The following is a 25,765-nucleotide window of genomic DNA, read 5'->3' as shown; positions in this document are numbered from 1 at the left end:
GAGTATATATACAATATTAAATTGCAATCTTCCATGGAGTGGGACCTCCCATCGAACTCACCTCTTGCCTTTTACCAGATGTGACCGTGGGATTGGCCCAAAAGACTCCACTCCCTCAATCTTTGGAAATAATCATCTGGCACGTCCAGGTTCGATTTTTGCTCGGAGCACATACTGATATTTTTTTTTCCATTCACCTTTCCGCGTACTCTATGCCGGGTCTTGGTCGAGTCTCTTTTTCTTATGGAACTTTGCTATTGTTCATGCCTTTTACGTGCGGCTGTGCTGTAATGAGGTGGTGTGGTATCACACCCCTTCGCGGAGCAGCAGCTCTGTCGCCCCACGCTGTCATAAAGGCAGGGCGTCGTCATTTTCCCAAGCTGCACTCATACGTAACCCCGCCATCACATCTGACAACAGCTAGGCCACCATAGTAAATAAGGTATTGTTGCACTATCTGAGATCTCTATTTGAAAACCGGGATTATAAGAACTGAAGATCCTAAAGGGCTTATCGAGGCGCACCGACTTATCCCCCGGCGATCTACCAGAGCCATTGTCGCATACCATCCCACGCGACAGCTACCTTACAGCTGTGTTTCGGAACTGTCCCTGTGCGACAACAGCCAATCATGCCTAAATTCGTCAATACTCCTCTTTACGGGGGCGCCATCGTGTGCGATCTTCCTGAACACTTTGCCGACGTCAGGTAAGCAGCATTCCTCTCCGTAAATGGTACAGGTAGGCTGACTGTGGCTGTCTCACAGCAAGTTGCGCCAGGTGCCAGACAACCAAGAGGTCTGGATCGACAAGGATGGATTCACGAGCATCATCTTCGACATTACGGAGCGCGTGGGCGAACCTGGCTCAAGCCCCCAGATTGACGGGCGAGCCTTGACCACCCATCTGGAGGATCTGGTCGGGGAGGATACCGAAGGACTAAAGGTCTGGAACACGGCTGAGACGGAATTTTCACGTCTTGAGCCTAATAGGTATGTTTCGAATGCTCAAAGGTCGGCTGCCATGGGCTGACCCAGCTGTCACGCAGGCACGGCCGCCTGCCCGCGTATACTCTCATAGCAACACAGCAACCACAGGGAGCGTCGCGCGACCGAACCGCCGCCCCGGACTTCACAGCGATCGTCATGACACTTCTCCGTCTCGAAGAAAAGAAGACAGATATTCTGATGACAATTAATGTCCCGCATATCAAAGGAGAGTACGACGAGGACGATGTCGACATGGAGCTCGGAAAGCAGGGTAAGCTGATTGGGAATGCCGTTGAAATTTCGGCGCGCATCTGGGAATCGTTCAAGATCAAGGACTGGGGACTGTTTGGGCAGTAACCAGTGAGGGAACGATCGCTAATGAGGAATGATTTGATCCCCAAATTGTCATCTATGCAATTATCGACTCTATGGACGACGTATGGTGACACGAACAGACAAATATATCCACTGATAACGCCATCGCTATGCTCAAAATGCGACAAGACCTCATACTGTGAGGTCCAGGATGCGTGCTCCGAGAACCTCGACCTCCGCGTCGACCTTGCCAGCTGATTTGACTTCACCTCGCTTCGCCCATTTGGCTGCAACGGCCTTCATCACGTCCTTCTGCGCAATCCCTGGGTTCTCGTCCTTCACCACCTTCATCTGCTCCTTGACGAACAGCTGATACTCGCTGGGCTTCCCACTACCCCTCGGAGTCGGCTTGGTCTGCTTGAGAGTGCTCTTACAGGATCCACACCGGTGCTTCTTGGGGTCGACACTTTTGGAGTGACGCTTGACCTCGATGCCGCATGTGGTGCACTCCCAGACGTACTTGAAGTCGATCTCGTAGCTGTGCTTGGTGGTCACATTGACTCCGCGCGCACCAAAAGCCTGAGAGCATTTGGACGCCCATACCTTAAACTCCTTGCCATGAGGATTGCTAGTCATGCCAGTGATCATGAAGTTTGCCAAGTGGCAGAACTCATGCGCAAGTGTGTTCAGCAGCTTGTCCTCATCGTTGATGACCTTTTCGGCCAGCTCGATGGAAGCATGGTGGTAGTACTTGCATTCCGCCTCGCCAGCTCCATCATTGTGCGATCGTATCTTCTCTCGCCGCCAGTTGGCTCGGCCGGCGGTCGTGTTGAGAGTCTTGGACCAAATGACCTTCACGCCTCCTGTTGAGTCTGCCAGCCGGCTAATCTGACCCTGTGTGACGGTTCGGTCCAGTTCCCGCAGGAATTCATCAGCCAACGCATGTCTCTTGAGCTCAAACTCTCGTCTCTCTTGCTTTCGGGGGCTTTGAGGCTGCTTTGCTGGACTTTTGAGTACAGGCGGCAAGATCAGCTTTCGCGGAGAGTGCTTCTCGTTCCAAATATTTACATCCTCCTGGTCCCAAAATGCATCCGTAGATGGGCGATGAGGCGTTTTCGGGATCAGAGCTGCACGTTTTGAGGGCGATAAAAGCCTGTTCGGCTTAGCTTGTTTTCCCGGTGTCGCAGGTGGTGTTGAAAATGGACCATTTTCTTGGTCGCCTCGGCCATCTGCGTCCAAGTCCAGCATCCCTAGAGCATTCGTGAGGTCCACCGTGGACACTTGAGCAGGCCTTGCCGGGCGGCTCAGGTTTTGGTTTAACTGGTCCTGACTCTTAGGTTGCAAGGCCCGGTCAACGTGAACGCTGTAGTCGTCTTGGGTCGAGTCTGCAGGGTTGGTCGAAGCGCTGGAGCTGCTTAGGGTAGTGTTGGAGTCGTCTAGAAAGAAGTCCAAGCTGGTCTCGCCATCTGTCCCCGCACACACGGATCCTTGATGCGATTTGTCCGCATCTGCTGTACCACCTGGAACAGTTGTAGCAGCTGGGGAAGCCTCATCGTTGAAAGTAAGAACATCAATCTGTTCATCCATTTGGTCCAGACTGTTCTCATGCTCTGGCTCCTCTTGGGACACAGTGTTGGATGGTGGGATATCCTGTAGACTCGAGACATCGTTGACTCGAGCCGTTGTTCCATGAAGTAGATCGTCAATGGCGTCGTTAAAGCGGCCCTTGTCGCCCAACTCCTCAGTCTCAGAGATAGGCGCGAACCTGTGCTTCCTTGCTTTGATGGTTCGATTCATCGCGGGCGGAGACTCATCGTCAAAGATGGATCTGTTGGCTGAAGGTTTTCTCGGAGTCTCATCAAAAAGGAAGCTCTTCTTCGAGGGTGACCTCCTAGGAGACTCATTTGGGCCCTCGCATCGCTTGAAGAGGATGTTGCTTGTGGCCGACGATTGGGGGTTTTCGAACCGCCGGATTTTGCGGTTGACTGACTTTGTGGCTGACTTGGGGACTAGCATCCTAGTCGGTGACTTGGGACGATTGTCCATCATCATGTTCCTGACGGAGCTCCCTGGAGCAGGCACGACCTTGTCCGCCAACGGAAGCTCATCGTTATCTGATGGGCACAGATCCACGATCCTCGCTGCCATGGTGTGCAAGAGTTGAAGGGGGACAGCAAGCAGGAGTTGCTTGACACTGGGGATAAGATGCAGAATCCGCCTCAATGTTGGGGTGGTTGTGTGAGTTTTTCATGCGCTGTTGGATACTATAGGAGAATGTGGATGGAGGTTGGAGCCCTTTGACCAGTGTTGTTTTGTCCTCTGTGCTCACGGTCGGCACAGCAACGTCTCTTTGAGCTTGATAAAGTTGATCCGTGTTCCGACACTAGTCCGAAAACGATTGCTAAAACGCACGTGACGTGTGATTATATCAGCAAGAACATTTCGGTACGTACTCCGCTAAGCAAGGCACGACGCTCCTTCAGCTCCGATCGATTGTTGATGAGGGAAGGATCCACCCCCTTTGTTGAACCCGGCTGATCCGGAAATGGCAGTGCTGCCAGTCCATCGCCATTTTGCAATGCAGTTTGAGGCTGGTGGACTCAATTTCGCATGCCAATTCCAATTTTCCATGGCACCTAATTATAATCCCATCAATCCATTCTGTGCCCTGCCCGGGGTCTGCTGTTATTACCGAAATTTGGGCCTGAAGTTCTTGAAGCAAACTCTAGACGATTCGAAGGTGATATCATACCTAAGTGAGTTAGCTGGACAACCAATCTTTCGTATTGTGCACGCCGTCTTCAAAAAGAACGCCACAATCTGGCAACCTTCATCGTATCGGAGCTGGACCTCAGACACTGGGCCGAAGGGCTCCACCCATTCCAGGACTGGTACTGTGCCTGATTAGCTCAAGGGGAATACCCGTCCACACCCTCACGCCCAAGTATAGCGCTCAGAATCCTCACCAATGAGGACGCGATTTGGGATTGAGAAACCGCGATCTTCAGTGACCGCGATATCAATTACATGGCCTAGTAATTAGGGGTTGCGCTCGATGCCTCCTGATCTTGACTTGCCCACTGCTTATTGTCCGAGGATTTATGCAGCTGGCTAGGTAGCAGTTTGCAACTTTGTACTGTGCCTTCCGCTGTGACAGCACTTCTACCTAACGTAAGCCTTCCAGGAGGGACCGGACTTGGAACTCCTTGTACAGACGTATTAGGAAAAATGGAGTCGCCTGCAAATCTCAAAGCAAAAGAATGTACTTGTTCCAACAAGCCCTGCGTGTCGCCTTGACATTTTCTCCCTTCGCCACCGAGATAGCTCGCTCCCTAATTCAAGCGTACGGCATATATTGTAGCACTTCCCCCTCGGTTTCAAAGTCAAGTGATGGCGATATTGATTTCAATTACACCTTACATTGGTCAATGAGTTTACATATACTCCGTTGTTGCCCTGTACTACGTAGTACGAGTCTGCTGTCATCTACTGTACCTAGTAGTATGTACGGAGTACATTCGTGGGCGACAAGAAGATGGCTGGGCCGCGTGTGGAGCCCTTAGAGGCCAGTCGCCAGTGGCGTCCTGCCCGGGTACCCTCAACGATAATACTTGGTAAGGACCTGGAGGACTCTTGAGTCTTATTACCGCAGCACCGCTTCGCCCTGTTATAATAACAATTCCACTCAAGAATAAAAAATCAGGATGACATGGAGGCGGGGGCCTGCTCTGGCCCCTGGGCCTCGACAGGTCGAACCCCCTGCGGCTCGGGGTCCCAGCATGTCACGCTCCGAACCTCAGAAAAAAACGATGGAGTGGATCCCAGATGCACGTTCCGTTCCAATTCAGGGGCTCCGGCCCAATGGCGCCCAGTAGGAGCACATTAATAACGTGAAATCTTGGTGCAACGCCGGGCTACGCCTGGCGTTCAAGGGGCTCCACTGTAGGCAGTGCAGTGCCAGTGCAGTGCCAGCGACTGGAGTCCACCAACCGTCAGTACAGTCCAGTCTTCAGTTCTCCTGAAGTGAGTGGCCTGGACTGGATGGCGTTCCATTCCAAGTTTCCAGTCCGTCCTCCAGTCCTTCCTCGCCTCCCGCAGCCAACATCTTACCATCACTCTTTCTTTCAAACACCTCCTGCCATTCACTTGCTGTCGCTCCTGGTTTCCTGTTATTCTCCCACTCTCTCTCCGAGGGCTCGGCAACGCTCTTTTACTCGATTCGATTCTCATCGACTCCAGACTCAACACTCTGGACCTCATTAATCAGCACTTTGCGATAGCATCCCTCCGTTTGGGCTCTGCAGCTGTCCACAGAGTGATTCAACAAAGCCCCATGAATATCTGAGGTGCGTTTCTCGTGGCGTCGAACAAGCTATCGCTTTAACACGTTTCCCAGTTGAGACCGTATTGAATCATGTCGGGCTACCCAGGTGGTGGCGCCGGCGGCGGCCATTACGACGACGGCTACGGTCAACCAACCCAGCAAGGCGGTCACGGCAATCCGGACTCGTACTATCAGGATGACCAGTACTACGACCAAGGCTACGACAACCGTGGCGGAACGGGCCAAGCTGCGGGCGGCCACGATGGTTACTACGATGAATCGTGAGTCTATATGCTGAAGATGGCAGCACATTTCGCTGACACACTTCTAGCGGTTACTACACTGCGGATCAAAACAACCCTTACCACAACGAGGGCGGCTACTACGACGGCCAGGACCAGTACCGAGATGACTACTACGACAATGGCCAGGGTGGCGGCTATTACGACGACTACAACCAGGGCTACGGTAACCAACGAGGGCGCCACGGCTCTGAAGAGGATTCTGAGACATTCAGTGACTTCACAATGCGGTCTGATATGGCCCGAGCTGCTGAGATGGACTACTATGGCCGTGGCGACGAGCAATACAATAACTATGGCGATCCAAACGGCGGTGGCCGCGGATACCGCCCTCCTTCGTCGCAGATGTCTTACGGCGGTAATCGTTCCTCAGGCGCATCCTCTCCCAACTACGGCATGGATTACGGCAACGCCCTCCCGGCAGGCCAGCGCAGTAAAGAGCCCTACCCGGCTTGGACGTCGGATGCCCAAATTCCCCTGTCCAAGGAAGAGATCGAGGACATCTTCATGGATCTCACATCGAAGTTCGGGTTTCAACGCGACAGCATGCGCAACATGTACGATCACTTGATGACTCTTCTCGACTCCAGGTCCTCGCGCATGACCCCGAATCAAGCACTCTTGTCGCTTCACGCTGATTACATTGGCGGTAACAACGCTAACTACCGCAAATGGTACTTTGCGGCCCACTTGGACCTCGATGATGCTGTCGGCTTCGCCAACGCCAGGACGTCAGGCAAAAAGCGCAAGAAGAAGAGCAAGAAGAACAAGGGCGGCCTCGAGGGCGCGAATGAGGAAGAACAGATGCAAGAACTTGAGGGTGACGAGAGCCTCGAAGCCGCCGAGTTTCGATGGAAGACCAGGATGAACAGGATGTCACAGCACGACCGCGTGCGTCAGATTGCCTTGTACTTGCTCTGCTGGGGCGAGGCCAATCAGGTGCGCTTCATGCCGGAGTGTCTTTGCTTCATTTTCAAGTGTGCCGACGACTACCTCAACTCCCCGGCCTGCCAGGCTTTGGTCGAGCCTGTGGACGAGTTCACCTTCCTCAACAATGTTATCACGCCACTCTATCAGTACGTCCGCGATCAGGGCTACGAGATCTTGGATGGTATCTACATTCGTCGGGAAAAGGATCACAAGGACATTATCGGCTACGACGACTGCAACCAGCTCTTCTGGTATCCAGAGGGTATCGAGCGTATCGTCCTGCACGACAAAAGCAAGCTGGTCGATGTCCCTCCCGCCGAGCGCTATCTCAAGTTGAACGAGATCAATTGGAAGAAGTGCTTCTTCAAGACATACAAGGAAACTCGCTCTTGGTTCCATCTCTTGATCAACTTCAACCGCATCTGGATCATTCATTTGACCATGTTCTGGTTCTTCACCTCGTACAATGCCCCGACCTTGCTCATTTTCAACACGTACGAGCAGGAAGCGGATAATCAACCGAGGGGCTCAAAGCAATTCGCGATCGTCAGCTTCGGTGGTGTCGTTGCTTCTCTCATCCAAATCGTGGCAACTCTGTCAGAATGGGCTTACGTACCGCGACGTTGGGCCGGTGCGCAACACTTGACCAAACGATTGTTGTTCCTCCTCCTCATCTTCGTGCTCAACCTGGCTCCGGGCGTCAAAGTCTTCGGAATCCCGACAAAGGTGAATAAGGGTGCTCTTGACGTGGACTTGGTCATCGGCATCGTTGGCTTCATCATCTCTGTCATTACTTACCTCTACTTTTCGATCGTGCCGCTGGGCGCCCTCTTCGGAAGCTACTTGACGAGAAACTCCCGACGCTACGTTGCCAGCCAGACATTCACCGCTAGCTGGCCTAGCCTCAAGGGCACTGACATGGCCATGTCCTATGGTCTTTGGATGGTCGTCTTTGGTCTCAAGTTTGGAGAGTCATACGTGTATCTGGCACTGCCCTTCCGAGATCCGCTGCGTTACATCCACATCATGAACGTTGACACTTGTAAAGGCGACAAGTTGCTCTTCGGAAACGACCTATGCAAATGGTTCCCCATGATCCTGCTTGGGCTGATGATCTTCACCAATTTGCTGTTCTTCTTCCTGGACACTTATCTCTTCTACGTCTTGTTCAACACTTTGTTCTCGCTCGCTCGGTCTTTCTACCTCGGTTCGTCAATCATGACGCCCTGGCGCAACATCTTCTCTCGACTGCCAAAGCGCATTTACTCAAAGGTTCTTGCCACCACGGACATGGAGATCAAGTATAAGCCAAAGGTGCTCATCTCTCAAGTCTGGAACGCCATCATTATTTCCATGTACCGAGAGCATCTTCTCGCCATCGACCACGTACAAAAGCTACTTTACCATCAGGTTCCATCTGAGCAAGAGGGCAAGCGGACACTTAGGGCACCCACGTTCTTCGTCTCGCAGGAAGATCACTCATTCAAAACCGAATTCTTCCCCAAGTACAGCGAAGCCGAGCGCCGCCTGTCCTTCTTCGCGCAGTCTTTGTCCACACCTATTCCTGAGCCTTTGCCTGTGGACAACATGCCAACCTTCACTGTCATGATCCCTCACTACAGCGAAAAGATTCTGCTGTCCCTCCGCGAAATCATTCGTGAGGACGATCCTTACTCCCGTGTGACACTTCTGGAATATCTCAAACAGCTCCACCCCCATGAATGGGATTGCTTTGTCAAGGACACCAAGATTCTGGCCGACGAGACTTCCCAGCTCACTGGTGAGGGCGATGTCGACGAGAAGGACACTGCCAAGAGCAAGATTGATGATCTTCCCTTTTACTGCATTGGTTTCAAGTCTTCTGCGCCTGAGTACACGCTCCGCACCAGGATTTGGTCCTCACTGCGTTCCCAGACGTTGTATCGCACGATCTCTGGCTTCATGAACTACAGCCGTGCTATCAAGTTGCTCTACCGCGTCGAGAATCCCGAGGTGGTCCAAATGTTTGGAGGCAACTCGGAGAAGCTTGAGCGCGAATTGGAGCGCATGGCTCGCCGCAAGTTCAAGCTCGTCGTTTCCATGCAACGTTACTCCAAGTTCAAGAAGGAGGAAATGGAGAACGCCGAGTTCTTGCTGCGTGCTTACCCCGATCTTCAGATTGCGTACCTCGACGAGGAGCCTGCTGCCGTGGAGGGAGAAGAGCCCCGTCTTTACTCCGCGTTGATCGATGGGCATTCCGAACTCATGGAGAACGGCATGCGTCGACCCAAGTTCCGTATTCAGCTGTCCGGCAATCCAGTCCTTGGCGACGGCAAGTCAGACAACCAGAACCACTCCATCATTTTCTACAGAGGCGAATACATCCAGCTCATCGACGCGAATCAAGACAACTACCTGGAAGAGTGTTTGAAGATTCGCAGCGTCCTTGCCGAATTCGAGGAGATGAAAGCGGACACTGTTTCCCCGTACACACCCGGCGTCAAGAACGAGACACCTGATCCTGTCGCCATTCTTGGTGCCCGCGAGTACATCTTCTCTGAAAACATTGGCATCCTCGGTGATGTCGCCGCCGGTAAAGAACAAACATTCGGTACACTTTTCGCTCGTACCATGTCCCAGATTGGTGGCAAGCTGCATTACGGTCATCCTGATTTCCTCAATGGTATCTTCATGACCACCCGTGGAGGCGTCTCCAAGGCCCAGAAGGGATTGCATCTGAACGAAGATATCTTTGCTGGTATGAATGCCCTCCTCCGCGGTGGGCGCATCAAGCACTGCGAGTACTACCAATGTGGCAAGGGTCGTGATTTGGGCTTCGGCTCGATTCTCAACTTCACAACCAAGATTGGCACTGGTATGGGCGAACAGCTCCTATCCCGCGAGTACTACTACTTGGGGACGCAGCTGCCGCTGGATCGATTCCTCTCCTTCTATTACGCCCACGCCGGTTTCCACATCAACAACATGTTCATCATGCTTTCTGTTCACATGTTCATGATTGTACTCGTCAATCTGGGAGCTCTTCGTCATGAAACCGTTGCATGCGAATACAAGCGCGAAGTCCCTATTACCGACCCCATGTTCCCGACCGGCTGCGCCAACACACCGGCTCTGATGGACTATGTCTGGCGCTGTGTTATCTCCATCTTCTTCGTCTTCTTCATCTCATTCGTTCCCCTCATCGTGCAAGAGCTGATGGAGCGCGGCGTGTTCCGTGCAGCTGTCCGATTTGCAAAGCAATTCTTCTCGCTTTCGCCTTTCTTTGAGGTTTTTGTCTGCCAGATCTATGCGAACTCTGTGACGCAGGATCTTACCTTTGGTGGTGCTCGATACATTGGTACCGGTCGTGGTTTCGCGACGGCTCGCATCCCCTTTGGAGTCTTGTACTCGAGGTTTGCCGGACCGTCGGTGTACTTCGGTTCCCGCCTCCTCATCATGCTTCTCTTCGCGTGTACGACTGCCTGGCAACCGGCTTTGACCTACTTCTGGATCACGACGCTTGGTCTTACGGTCTCGCCTTTCCTCTACAACCCCCACCAGTTCGCCTTTTCCGACTTCTTCATTGATTACCGCGACTTTCTCCGGTGGCTGTCGAGAGGCAACTCGCGATCCCACGCATCGTCCTGGATCTCGTTCAGTCGACTGTCCCGAACACGCATCACGGGTTACAAGCGCAAGGTCTTGGGCGATCCCTCTGCCAAGATGTCCGCGGACGTGCCGCGTGCTGCCATCACCAACATCTTCTTCGGGGAGATCCTCGCGCCTCTTCTCCTAGCGGTCGTCACTACCCTCCCGTACCTGTTCATCAATGCGCAGACAGGAGTCTTGCCCAGCAGGAACAACGACGAGGACATCGAGCCCACCAACTCGCTGATCAGGCTGCTCGTTGTGGCTTTCGCTCCAGTCGCCATCAACGCAGGCGTCTTGATGGTCATGTTCTTCATGGCGTGTTTCATGGGCCCTCTCCTGTCGATGTGCTGCAAGAAGTTTGGTAGTGTCCTTGCTGGTATTGCACACGCGCTCGCCGTGATTTTCCTGATCGTCTTCTTCGAGGCTATGTTTGTTCTGGAAAGTTTCAACTTTGCAAGGACGCTATGTGGCATGATTGCCGTCATTGCTCTGCAGCGCTTCTTCTACAAGCTCATTGTGGCGACCGCCCTCACCCGTGAGATGAAGACGGACCAGTCTAACATAGCTTTCTGGACTGGAAAGTGGTACTCCATGGGGTGGCACTCCATCTCACAGCCAGCACGAGAGTTTCTCTGCAAGATTACGGAGTTGGGCATGTTCGCCGCCGATTTCGTGCTCGGTCATTGGATCTTGTTCATCATGATGCCGTTCGTCACAATCCCCAAAATGGATGTCTTGCACTCCATCATGCTCTTCTGGCTCATGCCAAGGTATGCTCTGACCCCCGATCGATTGCATTGCGCGCATCAGAATGAAGCTAACCATCACCGCAGTCGTCAAATCCGTCCTCCCATTTATTCCATGAAGCAGTCCAAGCTCAGGCGTCGTCGCGTGATCCGCTTCGCCATCATGTATTATGCCATGCTTGTCTTGTTCCTAGCACTTGTTGTCGGGCCGGCTGTCGCAGGCCCCAAATTGGTGCCAAAGAACGCGGTTTCGGATGTCATCAATGGCTTTCTCCCCGATCTGAGGCTTGTCCAGCCCAACGGTCAGGATCACGACAACACGAACAGCACGATGCTTACCGGCACGGGCCGGGTTGATCCTCCTTATAGCGGAGTTCTCGCGCAGTCGAGTTCCACCGACAGCTCTCGCGCAACGAACAAGATCAAGCTCTTTTAAGGGCATCACCATGGTGTATTAACATTGGGTGGCGGCGTTGTGCATTATCGAAGCATCAAACCCATACAGACCTCTGAGGTGGGAGGTTGAATTTGGTGGATATCAAGGGGCGCCTTGCTGTGTGTCATGTTAATGCGTGGAGGTTTTTAGTTTCATTAGCAACGCAAAATTGTCTGCTTGATTAGAATGCAATGATTTGTTAGAATGCGAGAGAGATTCGATCGTGAGCAAGGACTGCTGTGAATGCCCTTAGTAATCAGCCGCGGACGAGACATGGCGGTAGGTACTTTCCTTTCCAGGTGCGGAATTGGAAGGCAAGACGTCCTGGTTCCACCCATGCGATTAGATAAGGCCCAGGGGCTTTAACGCGGACAACATCAATGCGGATTGTCGGGCGAACAGCAAACCCTTCGGCCGGCCAACAACGCACCAAGGCGACGGCAGCCAGGCTGGACACTCCATATACATTCCCCTATCTATCGAGTTGCGAATCTCTGCGCTACGAAGTCGGGAGTGAACCGGAATCGCAATCATGGACGCAGAAAAGCTACAAGCGCAATTCCACAGGACGCTGAGTGTCGCGTCCGCAGCCTTCCAAAAGGTCCCAGGCTCTTCGGTGTTAACCAGATATATCCAATCGAGCTACCAGAACGACCCCGTGCGCTCCGCCATCGAGCTGATCCTGGTTCTCTTCTTCGTGCGCTATCTGTTGTCGCCTTCATACTCGACTGACAAACAGAACTACGTCAAGCTCACGGAAGATGTGCGTCCCCCAACCATTGCGCTGATGAATTCGGACTGACGCAGGCGATAATAGGAGATTGATGAGTTGGTCGACGACTGGGTCCCTGAGCCGCTCGTCGCGGAGCAGACAGCTCTCGAAGCACTCGAAAATGAGAGAATACCTGTCATCGTTGGGTAAGGGAGCGACAATGCAAAGGGTATCATCCTAGTACTAATCCGAGAACCGCAGACCGACCGGCCCAAAGTCCAAACTGTCGAATGGCCGCACCGTCACGAACCTAGCATCCTATAACTTCTACAATTTCAACGCAAACGAGCAGATCAAGGAAAAGGCTGTCCAGATTCTTCGCACGTATGGTGTTGGTCCCTGCGGACCGCCACAATTCTACGGAACGCAGGATGTCCACGTCAAAGCCGAGGCCGACATTGCTGCATACTTGGGTACAGAAAGATGCATTGTCTACGCGCAGGCTTTCTCGACCATCTCCAGTGTGATCCCTTCCTTTTGCAAGCGTGGCGACATCATCGTGGCCGATCGCGCGGTCAACTTTTCAATCCGCAAGGGCCTGGAGGCATCGCGAAGCGTCGTCAAGTGGTTTGACCATGGAGACATGGACAACCTGGACGCCATCATGAGCTCCGTTGCCAAGGAGCAGGCGAAAGCCAAGAGGCTCACACGCCGTTTCATCGTCACGGAAGGCCTGTTCGAGACCGTCGGCGATGCCAGCGACCTGCCCAAATTGATAGAACTCAAGGAGAAGCACAAGTTCAGGTTGATCCTCGACGAGACCTGGTCTTTTGGTGTTCTCGGCCGGACAGGTCGCGGTCTCACCGAAGCCCAGAACGTGGACCCCCAGCAAGTTGACATGATCATTGGCTCTCTAGCTGGACCCCTTTGCGCCGGTGGTGGCTTTTGCGCCGGTGCCAAGGATGTGGTAGAGCATCAACGCATCACCTCAACGGCGTACACTTACTCGGCCGCGCTCCCAGCCATGCTGGCCGTCACGGCGAGCGAGACTGTGAATCTCCTTCAATCGAACCCGGAAATCCTGAACCAGTGCCGGGAAAACATCAAGGCCATGAGAGCACAGCTAGACCCGCGCAGCGACTGGGTAATTTGCACCAGTGTTCCTGAGAACCCTGTCATGCTTCTTGTGTTAAAGCCCGAAGTGGTCCAAGCTCGCAAGCTCGGAGTCGAGGACCAAGAGAGAATTCTCATGGACTGTGTGGAGGAGGTATGTCTCAGCACAATGCGTCAAGTGAAAGTAAGGAACCAGCTGACACTCCCCGTTTCTAGGCCCTGGCGAATGGTGTCCTGATCACTCGTCTCAAGACAAGGCCCTTCGCCTACGCAATGAAGTCTCCAGGGAGTAGCAGCTCGGCCCAGCCCGCACTCAAAGTTTGCATCACCACTGCCCTGTCCAAGAAGGATATTGAGAAGGCGGGAACTACGATTCGGCACGCGATCACCAAGGTGATGACGCGCAAGACAACCAGCAAGTCTGCCTAATTCCTCATTGTATTCTCTCTATCTCCTATGATGCACGCGGCGTCGTGGATTCATGTTGCGAAGTTAGATGGCCGGGATCCTAGAAAGTACACCTAGCACACAAATAATATTAATATGCCTGCAAGCAGAAACTCATCTGGGTGAAGCCGTGGACTGGTACAGCGCTCGAGATGCTTGTGCTGATCCAGAACATTCAAGCTCCCGCGCGTCGAATGTCTCAGCCAGCCACGCGCTCGGGCACGCAATTTCCAACCTCCATACTTGAAGATCTAGCACATACCAAACTTAAAGTTGACTGCCTAGATCTTGCATTCCAACCTTTGTTTACTCCACTTGGTAAAGATGTGTACGCTTCTCCTGGCCGACTTGGGCTGCCATCAAGCGCGCATGGCCTGTGGTTTGTGTCCGGCTTGCCAAGTTGCTTGTCTCCCTAATCCCTTGATATTAGCACTGCCGCCCTCCGCTTCGCAACCCCAGCTTTACTTCCCTCCTTCTTCGATACAAGTCGACTCGTTAGACATTAGTATCGCCCGTTGTGACCCTCATTCATTATCCAAGCCGAGCAAACTCGCGCCGGAGACTACCTTGAGCCACGTACACTCCTTTGCAAGACTAACCAACGCCACTCTTTCATCTTATTGAACTCAATATGACGCTCAAGCAAAAGTTGCTCGGTGCTGTGGCGCTGGCCGCCGTAGCCCAAGGACATCCAACCAAAGGTCAGTACATGTACTTGGTTGAGTCTACGATCCAGCAGGCGAGTTAACTATGGCACAGAGAAGCGCGCACCTGCACCCGCTGAGAATGATGGATGGGACCAGGAACTGACCGTCTTTGACGCCAAGGTCGCAGCACCGACCCAAATGCCTGGCGAGGTTGTGTACTTTCAGAGTGATGGCTCGCCGGCCTTGACTACGACTGAGATGATCATGGTGATGCCGACCCCTGGCCCTGAAGACGAGGATTGCACAACAACCACCACTATGACCACTGTCTCGACGGAGACGTGCACCATCTCGCTTCAGGGAGCTGCTCAGCCATCACCCGCGGTGGCTGCCGGTGGCCGACCATCCAAGGCATTGCCCGTCAAAGGGGGTGGCCCGCTCCCTCACTCTTCCACGGGGAAATCATCGTCGGGTTCTGGAAAGGGCAAGGACACCAAGTCGTCCGGTGATCTGTTCGGCGTCTCCTACGCGCCTTACCGCGCCGACCACAGCTGCAAAACAGCCGAGGACATCATGGATGACTTTGAGCAATTCGCAGGCGACTACTCGCTCGTCCGCATCTACGGCACGGACTGCGACCAGGTGCCTCCCATCTACGCAGCCGCCAAGAAGATTGGGGTCAAGTTGATGATGGGGATCTGGGACATCAACAAGGTCCAAGACGAGGCCCAGATGATCTCCAAGGGTATCGGAGGCGACTGGGATACTGTCCACTCAGTGGGCGTCGGCAACGAACTGGTCAACAACCAGCAGGCCACCGCTGATCAGGTCGTCCAAGCCGTGTCCCAGGCGCGCAGTGCCCTTCGTGGTGCCGGCTTCCAGGGCCCTGTTGCTGCTGTCGATACCTTCATCGCCACGGAGGCCCACCCAGAGCTCTGTGACGCCTCTGACCTATGCGCGATCAACGCACACCCGTTCTTCGATAGCACGATGGGTGCTGGGGATGCCGGCAAGTGGCTCCAAAACACTGCCAAGGATGTCCAGGCTGTGCTCTCCAAGCCAATGCAGATTCTCATCACCGAGACAGGCTGGCCCACGGACGGTGCGGTCAATGGAAAGGCTGTCCCAAGTCTGGAGAACCAGAAGACTGCCATCGCTGCCATCAAGGAGGCCTTTGCCGACAACCCGGGCGACGTTATCCTCTTCTCTGCGTTCGATGACCTGTGGAAGCAAAAGACCATGGCCACGTTCAACGCTGACCAGCACTGGGGTATTGGAGGGGCTATTTCAAAGTGCGATCTTGCACTCATCTAGTCGCACCTTGTGTGTCCGCAGCAGGACTGTTGTTAGTTCTTCCATTTGTCGTAACCTTCATGTTGCGCCACCCCGGTGCAGAGGGTGCGTGCTGGAGGGGGACGCTATTTATGACATGATGTTTGGGGTTAATTTTCCTTTGTAGATCGGTATCCTTCAATTCTTATCATGTTTCAACGATGTCAGCGCACTCGTGATTGTATACAATACCTCCTGGACCAGATAAGCGGCTCTCACTTGGCGATGCACATGTAGATGGGTAGGCCATAATCATCATGGTAGAGAATGAGCGGGATACATTAGTATTGAAAGCCTGTTAGTGCCCTAATGATTTGTGGCTAAGCCTGAACTGCGACCATGTACCGGCATTGGCGCAGGTCTGTTTTGAAGGTCAAAGCAGATGGCCATGTCCCTTGAGACAAACTCACAACCTGCACATCCACATGGTGCGCATCGTAGTCCGTATGTAACATGGTCCAGGCGAATGGACACCATGAGATGCAAGATCTAGACATCTAGGCTGGTACAGTGGTGAAGACAGGCATTGAACGTCGAAGTTGGTCGCGTAGCATCTCGAGGAAGTCACGGGCGCTGTCACGCAGCCCTTGCTTCGACGAAACATGCGGCCACATACTTTTCAACTGCACAAAGCCTGCAAGAAGTTGTTCAGGTAGTAGTGGCGGAAATGATCGCCATACTCCTCGTCTGCCGCCAGATCTTTCCAGGCCTGGGAGCAGCTGAGGTTCCAGTTAACAACCTCCACGTAATGACCTGCCGCAAGAATGTCCTTGACGCAAGCCACGAATCCCGGCGAGTGCTCAGCTGGTTTGCCGTCGCCTGTTATGACAATAAAGGTCGTTGAGGTTGCAGTTTGTTTGGCCAATGTCTCCCGCATCTGCTCTTGAAGAGTCTCATCGACACGGTCCTCCTTATGGGTACCGTCGCCCAGTGCCTTACGCTCGCGGACCTCGACAGTCCACTTGTGAGCAAGGAGGTCAAACCCCCATTCGGGCTGTCGACCGTTGTTCTGGGTAGAGCAGCAGGATGAGAGTGTCTTGTGGACGCGACCACGACCAACAATATCGTTGAGGGCCCTGACACTCATCTGGGGCATGGGGCTGACGTGTGCATTCTTGGGAAGACCATGCGCCGCTAGCCAAGTCTGCACGAAGCCGATCTGAATATTCGATTGATCAAGGAAGACGTGAATGCCTCTGTCGCACATGTCGGGATTTTGCTGCTGGATCTCGCTGTCTCTTACGACCAGCTGGTCCAGCAAATCTTGTCCCATGCGATCGCGACTCGTTTCTGCCTTGAAAAATTCAATGTTCTTCTGCTTGACGGTTTTCGGCTCTTCCGAACCGAGACGCCAGCGGTAAACGGGCTTGGGTGCTGAGACGTAGGGCTTGCGGTGCTTCTGGCTCCAGGATATGGCACTGTCTTGGGGTGGAGTGCATGGTATATTGCTGGCAGAGCTGAGTCCGCTGTCAGAATCAAATTCTAGATCCGGTTCTGGTTCTGACGAGTTCGCAAGATCGCTGGCCAGTCCCCTTAGTCCATCTCCGAGCTTTGTGATCTTGCCAGAGCGAGTGTTTCCGAATAAGCTCTTCAGAGTCACCCGGGAAGTCTCGGCATCGGCAAAGGTTGATGAAGGCTGAGAAAATGGCTCTAGAGGAGACTCTGCTACTTCGCCAGCATCAGCTAGCACAGGGGCTTGCTGTAGTGCCTTTTCAAAAGGTAGACATGAGGTCAAGCGAGAAAAATCGCCCAATAGTGGTCTTTCTGAAATAGCCGTGGGCTCTTTCGATGGAGTCTGGAATGACTTCAAGCTAGACAGAGTCTCACGCTCTTGGAAAGCTAGCGAGTAGAAATCAAGAGATGAGAAGTCACCTAGTTGTGGTGACTTTTCTTGCAGCCCAGGACTGTGTCGCGTTGCTGATATGGTGTAACTCACGAAGTGATCGGGGCTCCCAGACACGAGAGCTGACCGAAGCTCCGCTGAGTCTCCCATGACGGGTCGTTGTGTCGGCTTGTACAAGAGCTGACTAGGCTCGGTGGTCTTATATAATATATGGGTTAATGTGTTGTCGAGATGGCGAAATACGGCAGAATCGGGGCGATGCTCGTCCTAGAGACAGCCGCAAGAGCTCGTCGGACAGGAAAGCTCGCGCCCTCCGATGAGGGCTGAGTAGACACGGCCAATGAAAAGAAGTGTTATATCAAACACAGCTAGATGAGCAGAGCCGCACCACGTGGGAAATGGCACAAAAGAGCCCGAGTCGGTGATAGGTAGAGTCGTAGTGCTTAGGCGGTTGGATCGATGCGTTCCGCTGTATGCAGCAGGAACGACAACTCAGTGGGTAGAGGCGGAGTAGGGTAGGATAAGGACGTTGTGTATTCGAATCTCGGGCGAAAGATACATGTTCCAGGTGCCATGAGCGTGTACACCTTGTGGTCGAAGTATGGAAGTGCGCCGATGGATGATGAGCGGTTGTTATAGGTACTTGGGTAGGTAGTCTGGGTGGGAGCGCGGGAGTCGTTCAAGGGGCAAAAGGTCCGACGGTACACCGAAGACCGCGCCTTTGATTCATGCAATGCGGAACGGCTGTGCAGAACAGTCGAACCAGGAGCATCGAGGTCCTTCAAAGAGGCGAGAAACGACGATGATGACTCATGGAAGCGATGGCTGGGAAGACCCTGAAGTCGATCGAAGCCTACCAGACCAGGTGCCTTACCGTGCCGCGCCACAATTGTGGGGTAGTTTTCCCTAGTCCAAATTCCAGATTAAGGCAAAGGGCATTTGACTATCCGTACGGACTACTTGTACAAGGACAGTAACAGTACTAACGTCATCCTCCACGGGACCACACTTTCACGACGCGAGAAGCAAGAGAGTAAACTCGTAGGTTGGTGGCAATCGTGTGCTACGCAACGCATGTTAGTTGGGCATCCTAAGGCTGGAAACACTACCTAATCGCATTAGACTTAGTCCACAGCATAAGCAATACTATATCAAATCAAGGCTTTGCTCGCCCCGTAGCCGAATCCGGTTACCTCCTCAGATCCACACTCCCAGCTCGCATAGAATCAATACTTGCCCTCATAGAGCTGCTGGAACTTTTACGCCGCCTCGCCCGCTGGGCCCCAGGATCCGTGGGGTGTAGTCCTGTCGACTTGGCGAAGCAATTGAGAATGTCTGTAAGCGAAACTACCCCCGTTAGAGTGCCTGACATGCGCGAACCCAACATGGTCGAGGCAGGAACTGCAGATGGAGGCTGTGGCGAAGACGGCGCGGCGGCGGCAGATCCCGTCGATTGTGATCCCGGGAAACTACCTGGGCCTGCCAAGGGTGTAGGGGGAGCTGTAGACGACGGTGATGCCGATTCGACAATCCACATCCTGTGGGATCTGGTCGCTACCAGTTTGGCTACCGTATGGGCCAGTGTTGAGTAGGGGTTGACGTAGAAGACTGGGAAAGCATCCTTCCCGTTTTCCACGCCCCTTTCATTCAAGATGACGGAGATGAAATGAATGCAAGAATCGGATAGCAGATGCGCACTCGACGAGTTGGTAAGGTGTCGCACGTCGCGTGTCGATATGTTGCCAACCACATTGTGTCCGTTATCCACGACGGCGATGCTTGTCAGCCCTTCCTCATTCATCTTTGTCAAGGCCTCGGAAAGCGGAGCATCACAGCTGTGTCTTTATCAGCGTTTTATGCTTAGCCGCATCGCAGCAACATTTGCTCACCTCACGGATATCGTGTCTTTTGTCCCTATGCTCAGATCCTTAAGACTCAGCGGGTAAAGTTGATCGATGGAAGCAAAGTTGACGCCTTCGTTCCAAAAGAACTCGACGAGGCGTAATTGACTCATTATACCGACTGCTTCCTCTGCTTCATTTGTCACTAATAGTCGGTGGACTCCGCTTCCGAGCACTTCCATGGCTTGAGCGAGGTTGCTCAGCGACGGCAGCGTCACCAGTGCCTCTTTGCGGCACAACGGTTGGATCTCCCTCAAGGTGATGGATTCTCCTTTCTGTGCCTTTTCAGCGACGTTGTTCGAAGCCTCGATTTGATCTTCCTCGGGCTTCGCCAGTCCAACCACAACTAGCAGATAGGCATTGAGATCCTTGAAATCGAATGTCGAGACGGCGGCGCTGGATTGGGCGTTCTCGCGAATCAGAACGACGGTCGGGCGACTCTTCAAAAGCAACTGCCCACGAGTTAGGCAAATCTCGTTCACTCACAAGTGGCCAGGCTTACCATGGTAGCTTCCTCAACAGTAGTGTCCATTTCGGCCCATCGCACGTCAGCAGGAGAGACCAGCTCCCCAACAGTAATGTCACGCCATTCGCGGTTGGCAAATTTTGAGTGTAAGTGCCTATTCGCAACCGGAGGATTGTTGAGAAGGTCTTGAACTGCAGCTTGCGTCAACGAGGGGTGTCGTTGCCTTGGAGACGGGGGAATGTTGCGTAGGTTTTCAGCGAAGCTCTGTCGATGGGCAGAACGATTGATACTCGAAACCGAGGGCGATCTCTGTGGAGCTGCGCTTGTTGACGCTGAAGAGCTTAGACTGCCTGCGCTGCCTGAGCGAGGGTCCCGAGACTGAGGGGTAGCATCCCCAGGACCGGTCGATGTCGTTGGTTGAGGCTCCATGGACTTTGGTTGTTACGAAGCCAATCAGCTGGTACTTGCAGAAGTGATTGCAGCTAAGGGCAGTGTAGTGTCCGTCTACAGCGACACAACGGTGGCGATACAGCTCGCGAATCGTCGACTGCTGGAAATGGTGTTCGGTATGCCTTGGTGTGTATTAGGAAGCAGTTGCTTCAATGATTTGGCGTTGGAAGAAACTTCGACTCAATGTCGCAGTTCGCTCAAGCAGTGCGACGTCAGATCAGCGCGAAGTAATCACGAGCAGATTCATCGAGATTTAATAGGCAGAGATAGTCGTGCCCCGAACTCAATTAATGGAAGTTGAACCTCAGGTACGTCAGGCCAGTCCAAATAGCGGGGTCCGATAGAAAGCTTATCGGCTTATCTCAATTCGCGGGATCGTCAGACCTGCTTTCGACTCTCCGAGATTCAGTTCAGTTCCTAAATTGCACACCAAGGCCCAAGATGAGGAATGAATGTTACCTTGTATAAATAATTATCATAAGCGCAGCCGGGTGTTTCTTCACAACTCATCAAAGAGAATCGTCCCGGGGCAGTAACCGCGATTCTGGTCATAGGTCTAACATTAAAGGGGACTACCCGCGGGTCGACCCATCAGCCCAACCGGTTCTGCGTACCCGGCACCATGTCAAGCCATCAAAAATGTATTGACTTGTTGAGGTGCTAGGGAGGTAGTAGGTATGTGCTGCGGAATGCCGCTATTTCTCAGTGCGTGAGCTCCCCTCAACAGAGCAAGGCGAGACTGGCTGCTGATTACTACTCTCAGCCGGACCGTGGAGTCCAGTCGCTGAGGCGGACTCGGACTCCCTCAAGCGCATGGGCGGGTCATGCCATTGGAGGACTGTGCCTCGTTAGCCTACCAACGCCCGGCTGGCCTTCCCCTCCCCCACCTCAAAAAAACAATTGCCATCAACACACAACTGTTTGAAACCCGCCCTTGGGTTTGGCAACCCTTCGACACGTATTTTACGTATAGTATTCTACCTGCGCTGACTTCTACATATCGTGGGCCGACCATCGCCGTCATGTCGGTGCTGTCCCCCGAGATCCATGCGGAGCTGAACCAGCTCCTGCAGGCGCTTCAATCACCCGACAATGGCGTTCGATCGCAGGCCGAGGAACACCTCCAGAACAACTGGACCAACACGCGTCCAGAAATGCTTCTGATGGGTCTAGCCGAGCAGATCCAGGGCTCTCAGGACATAGCTGTCAGTTCTAGACGCCTCACCGCCCCTCAGGCGCTTCGCTAACAAGCAACCTCAAGACCCGTTCCTTCGCTGCAGTCATCTTCCGCCGAATCGCCTCAAAAACTCGAAAGAATGATGCAGGGCTCAACGTCGACTTCTTCATATCCCTTCCCGCCGAACAAGCTGCCGCTATCCGTCAGAAGCTGCTCGAGGCTCTGGGGACCGAGACCGATCGCAACGTTCGGAACAAGATCAGCCACGCTGTTGCGGAGTTGGCTCGTCAATATACAGAGAATAGTGAGCTCCCGTCGGAAGCTCTGTTGTGTTGGGGTGCTAAAGAAAGTACGCAGACAATCCATGGCCCGAGTTGCTTGCGAGCTTGTTTCAGTTGAGCCAGGCTACGGAGCCCACAAAACGAGAATGCGCATTCCGAGTCTTTACAACAACCCCAGCTATCATCGAATCACAACACGAGAGCACTGTCCTGGAGGCTTTCCAGAAAGGCTTCGGTGATGAGGCCGTCAGCGTATGCCGTCAACAAAATGATCCATCACACAGCATGGTTGGCTAACATCGAATCCAGGTTCGCCTCGTGGCCATGGAAGCCTTCGCGGCCTTCTTCCGCACCCTAGGCAAGAAGGCCCAAGCAAAGTACTACAACCTCATACCCAGTGTGCTCAACATCCTCGTCCCAATCAAGGAATCTGGAGACTCCGATGATTTGAGTAAGGCTCTCGTTGCCCTGATCGACCTGGCAGAGGCCGCTCCCAAGATGTTTAAGCCGCTATTCTCCAATCTTGTCAGTTTCAGCGTTTCGGTGATTCAGGACAAGGAGCTAGACAATGTCTGTCGCCAAAACGCACTGGAGCTCATGGCCACATTCGCGGATTATGCGCCCACCATGTGCCGCAAGGATCCTTCATATACCAGCGACATGATCACACAGTGCTTGAGTCTCATGACAGACCTGGGGGAGGACGATGATGACGCGGCAGAATGGCTCGCTAATGACGACGTGAGTTGGTAATTTACCTTTCTTTTTTTGAGCGATGTTGCTGATACAAAGACTTAGTTGGACCAAGACGAGAGCGACCAGAACCACGTTGCTGGAGAGCAAACCATGGACCGTCTCGCGAACAAACTGGGAGGACAGACTATTCTTGCCCCAACCTTTGGCTGGCTTCCCCGTATGATGACGTCCATGGCATGGAGAGATCGCCACGCAGCACTCATGGCTATCTCGGCTATCTCTGAGGGCTGCCGCGACCTCATGATTGGAGAGCTGAGCCAGGTCCTTGATCTAGTCGAGCCCGCGCTCAAGGACTCCCATCCTCGCGTACGCTGGGCAGGATGCAACGCTCTTGGTCAGATGAGCACGGATTTTGCACCAAAGATGCAGACCGACTTCTACGATCGGGTCTTGAAAGCTATCATTCCTGTTCTCGGTTCACCAGAGGGCCGAGTCAAGTCGCATGCAGCTGCTGCCCTGGTCAACTTTTGCGAGGAGGCAGAGACGTCCGTTCTTGTTCCGTATCTCGACCAGCTCTTGTCTCATCTGTTTGAGCTACTTCAGAACGGAGAGCGCTACGTACAGGAACAAGCGCTGTCCACCATTGCCACAATCGCCGACGCCGCTGAGAAAGCCTTTGGAAAATACTACGACACCTTGATGCCCCTGCTCGTTAACGTCCTGCAGAACCAAGGCGACAAGGAACAGCGACTCCTTCGCGCAAAGGCTATGGAATGCGCCACGCTGATTGCCCTGGCCGTTGGCAAGGAGCGACTTGGCCAGGATGCTATGACCCTGGTCAACCTGCTTGCTAACATCCAGACCAACATCACCGACGCCGATGACCCTCAGGCGCAATACTTGATGCACTGCTGGGGGAGGATGTGTCGCGTCCTCGGAACAGACTTCCTTCCCTTCCTCGACAGCGTTATGCCACCACTGCTGGAGCTCGCCACCGCCAAGGCCGATATTCAACTGCTGGACGACGAGGACCAAGTAGAGCAGATGAACGGCGAAGATGGCTGGGAACTGGTACCTTTGAAGGGCAAGATGATTGGTATTCGGACGAGTACCATGGACGACAAGCACATGGCCATAGAACTTCTTGTTGTCTACGCCAAGGTCCTTGAGGGTTCTTTCGCGCCCTACGTCGCCAATCTCATGGAGCAAGTGGCTCTTCCCGGACTGGCCTTCTTCTTCCATGATCCTGTGCGGTTCATCTCCGCAAAACTTGTGCCACAGCTCCTGAGCTCTTACAAGAAGGCATATGGATGCCCCTCGAACGAACTAGCGGGGCTCTGGACAGCTTCCGTCGATAAGCTCCTCGAAGTCCTAGTCGCAGAACCAGCGATCGATACCCTTGCAGAAATGTATCAATGCTTCTATGAGTCCGTGGAGGTCGTTGGGAAAAACTGTCTTACGGCCGAGCACATGGAGAAGTTCATCGAGGGCGTTAAGTCCACCATTTCCGACTACAAAGACCGCGTTGATCAGCGTGCTGAGGACAGGGCAGGCCTCGCCCCAGAGGACATTGAGGATGACGACGAGGAGTTGGCCATGGCTATTGAAGACGACCAAACCTTGCTCTCAGACATGAACAAGGCTTTCCATGCGATTTTCAAGAACCACGGATCTGCTTTCCTCCCAGCTTGGCAGCGCCTCATGTCTGATTACGAAGCATTCCTCAACTCACCAGACCAGACACAAAGGCAATGGGGGCTATGCATCATGGACGACGTGCTAGAATACTGCGGCGAGGACAGCGCGCGATATGCCAACTATATTCAGAAACCCCTGATCGATGGATGCCAGGACCAGGCCCCCGCCATCAGGCAGGCCGCAGCCTATGGCGTCGGCGTTGCCGCGCACCGCGGTGGCCCTACGTGGTCCCAATTCCTGGGAGGGTCGCTGCCGTACCTGTTCCAAGTCACCCAGTTTGCTGATGCCCGGAACGAGGACAACGTGTATGCCACCGAGAATGCCTGCGCAGCTATCGCCAAGATCTTGCAGTTCAACGCCGGAAGTGTTGGAGACGTCCAGGCGATCATCCCGCAATGGATTGAAACTCTGCCAGTTATCAACGACGAAGAGGCTGCACCCTACGCCTACGGTTATTTGACAACCTTGATGGCAACGTGAGTCTACAAGGATGGGCGAGGACGACATGAAGCTAACATTCCCAGACCACACCCAGCAGTCGCAAGCCAAGCGAGCAAGATCTTCATGTTCGTGGCTCAAGCTCTAGAGTCCGAGGCATTGCAGGGCCAAACCGCAACCCGGGTTGCTGCCGCGACCAAGGAGTTGCTCCAAAAAGCGAACGTCGACCCTACACCCCAACTCGAGCAACAGTTTGGACCTGAGGCCCAGCAGGTCATCAAAGGTTACTTCTCGTGATGACACAAGCAGGGGCGTGCCTTTGCGGTGCTTTTGGCCTTTTTCCGTGGCGTCGACTACGGACACGCATCAAGCTTCCGCAGGAACGACTGTATGAAAGGTGCCAACTCATGGGATTTGGAGAATTGAGTAGGAGATGGACATATGATCAGTTTCGGGATGAACCACCGTCACTAGATAGTAGCGTTAATGACAAGTGCTGAAACAAACGTAGCCCCATGCTTACGCTATATTTCAATTTTCACCTTGCCCAGTGAACGAGTGGCGGCCTACCTTCCAGAACTGTGCCAGGTACGGAGTACTTGGACACATTTTATCGCGACACTACATCTCCCAGGGGCTCAAGTAACGTATCTGAAATAACGAGATGGTTGCTAATCCATCTGACACACTTGTAGGGCGACGCTTATATCGCCGCATGAGCGAATGGAAGCGGCATTGTTAGCCCCTTAGCTCTGAACTCTGTTAGTAAATAGAGGCTACAAAGTACTGAGATACTACGTAGTCAGTGAAGACTACACCAAAAGCACGCCCACTCAGTACGTGTCACGGTCTATTATTTGATTCCATACGTGTACCGGTTGTAGGTAGGATGT

The 25,765-nt window shown here is 53.4% G+C and overlaps 8 protein-coding genes across 8 annotated transcripts; 5 read left to right on the top strand and 3 right to left on the bottom strand.

Annotated features, from left to right (window-relative positions):
* The first annotated feature begins 367 nt into the window (after nucleotides 1-367).
* Nucleotides 368-1,420, top strand: F5Z01DRAFT_260934 (Ran-interacting protein Mog1). The gene is made up of 4 exons (XM_046258587.1): nucleotides 368-442; nucleotides 519-708; nucleotides 767-991; nucleotides 1,048-1,420. The coding sequence occupies exons 2-4, from the start codon at nucleotides 632-634 to the stop codon at nucleotides 1,343-1,345; spliced, it is 600 nt and encodes a 199-aa protein (XP_046115607.1). The 5' UTR covers nucleotides 368-442; nucleotides 519-631; the 3' UTR covers nucleotides 1,346-1,420.
* F5Z01DRAFT_260956 (SprT-like family-domain-containing protein) lies at nucleotides 1,264-3,650 on the bottom strand. The gene has a single exon (XM_046258588.1). The coding sequence runs from the start codon at nucleotides 3,449-3,451 to the stop codon at nucleotides 1,496-1,498; it is 1,956 nt and encodes a 651-aa protein (XP_046115606.1). The 5' UTR covers nucleotides 3,452-3,650; the 3' UTR covers nucleotides 1,264-1,495.
* Nucleotides 3,651-5,278: 1,628 nt separating this feature from the next.
* F5Z01DRAFT_662637 (1,3-beta-glucan synthase component-domain-containing protein) lies at nucleotides 5,279-11,887 on the top strand. The gene is made up of 4 exons (XM_046263969.1): nucleotides 5,279-5,649; nucleotides 5,700-5,908; nucleotides 5,959-11,259; nucleotides 11,323-11,887. Exons 2-4 carry the CDS (start codon nucleotides 5,718-5,720, stop codon nucleotides 11,669-11,671), a joined length of 5,841 nt encoding a protein of 1,946 aa, XP_046115605.1. The 5' UTR covers nucleotides 5,279-5,649; nucleotides 5,700-5,717; the 3' UTR covers nucleotides 11,672-11,887.
* Nucleotides 11,888-11,968: 81 nt separating this feature from the next.
* Nucleotides 11,969-14,096, top strand: F5Z01DRAFT_260623 (serine palmitoyltransferase 1). Its single transcript, XM_046258586.1, has 4 exons — nucleotides 11,969-12,434; nucleotides 12,489-12,589; nucleotides 12,645-13,650; nucleotides 13,713-14,096. Exons 1-4 carry the CDS (start codon nucleotides 12,204-12,206, stop codon nucleotides 13,923-13,925), a joined length of 1,551 nt encoding a protein of 516 aa, XP_046115604.1. The 5' UTR covers nucleotides 11,969-12,203; the 3' UTR covers nucleotides 13,926-14,096.
* A 371-nt stretch (nucleotides 14,097-14,467) lies between these two features.
* On the top strand, nucleotides 14,468-16,157 carry F5Z01DRAFT_260612 (putative cell wall glucanase). The gene is made up of 2 exons (XM_046258584.1): nucleotides 14,468-14,644; nucleotides 14,703-16,157. Exons 1-2 carry the CDS (start codon nucleotides 14,575-14,577, stop codon nucleotides 15,902-15,904), a joined length of 1,272 nt encoding a protein of 423 aa, XP_046115603.1. The 5' UTR covers nucleotides 14,468-14,574; the 3' UTR covers nucleotides 15,905-16,157.
* Nucleotide 16,158: 1 nt separating this feature from the next.
* Nucleotides 16,159-18,246, bottom strand: F5Z01DRAFT_260613 (uncharacterized protein). Its single transcript, XM_046258585.1, has one exon. It carries the CDS (start codon nucleotides 17,913-17,915, stop codon nucleotides 16,542-16,544), a length of 1,374 nt encoding a protein of 457 aa, XP_046115602.1. The 5' UTR covers nucleotides 17,916-18,246; the 3' UTR covers nucleotides 16,159-16,541.
* Nucleotides 18,247-18,588: 342 nt separating this feature from the next.
* F5Z01DRAFT_662630 (uncharacterized protein) lies at nucleotides 18,589-20,892 on the bottom strand. Its single transcript, XM_046263968.1, has 3 exons — nucleotides 20,169-20,892; nucleotides 19,655-20,118; nucleotides 18,589-19,600 (listed from the first exon to the last, which is right to left on the bottom strand). Exons 1-3 carry the CDS (start codon nucleotides 20,559-20,561, stop codon nucleotides 18,955-18,957), a joined length of 1,503 nt encoding a protein of 500 aa, XP_046115601.1. The 5' UTR covers nucleotides 20,562-20,892; the 3' UTR covers nucleotides 18,589-18,954.
* A 712-nt stretch (nucleotides 20,893-21,604) lies between these two features.
* On the top strand, nucleotides 21,605-25,169 carry F5Z01DRAFT_627051 (armadillo-type protein; the record flags this gene model as incomplete). The annotated part of the gene is made up of 6 exons (XM_046261519.1): nucleotides 21,605-21,787; nucleotides 21,844-22,063; nucleotides 22,117-22,292; nucleotides 22,350-22,781; nucleotides 22,839-24,910; nucleotides 24,959-25,169. 6 exons carry the CDS (start codon nucleotides 21,605-21,607, stop codon nucleotides 25,167-25,169), a joined length of 3,294 nt encoding a protein of 1,097 aa, XP_046115600.1.
* Between the last annotated feature and the right edge of the window lie 596 nt (nucleotides 25,170-25,765).

The sequence above is a fragment of the Emericellopsis atlantica genome (genome assembly GCF_019669845.1).
Source record: "Emericellopsis atlantica unplaced genomic scaffold F5Z01scaffold_25, whole genome shotgun sequence".
NCBI classification, from domain to species: domain Eukaryota; kingdom Fungi; phylum Ascomycota; class Sordariomycetes; order Hypocreales; family Bionectriaceae; genus Emericellopsis; species Emericellopsis atlantica.
The sequence above is the reverse complement of the archived record's forward strand: the minus strand, read 5'-3'. Positions and strand labels throughout refer to the sequence as shown.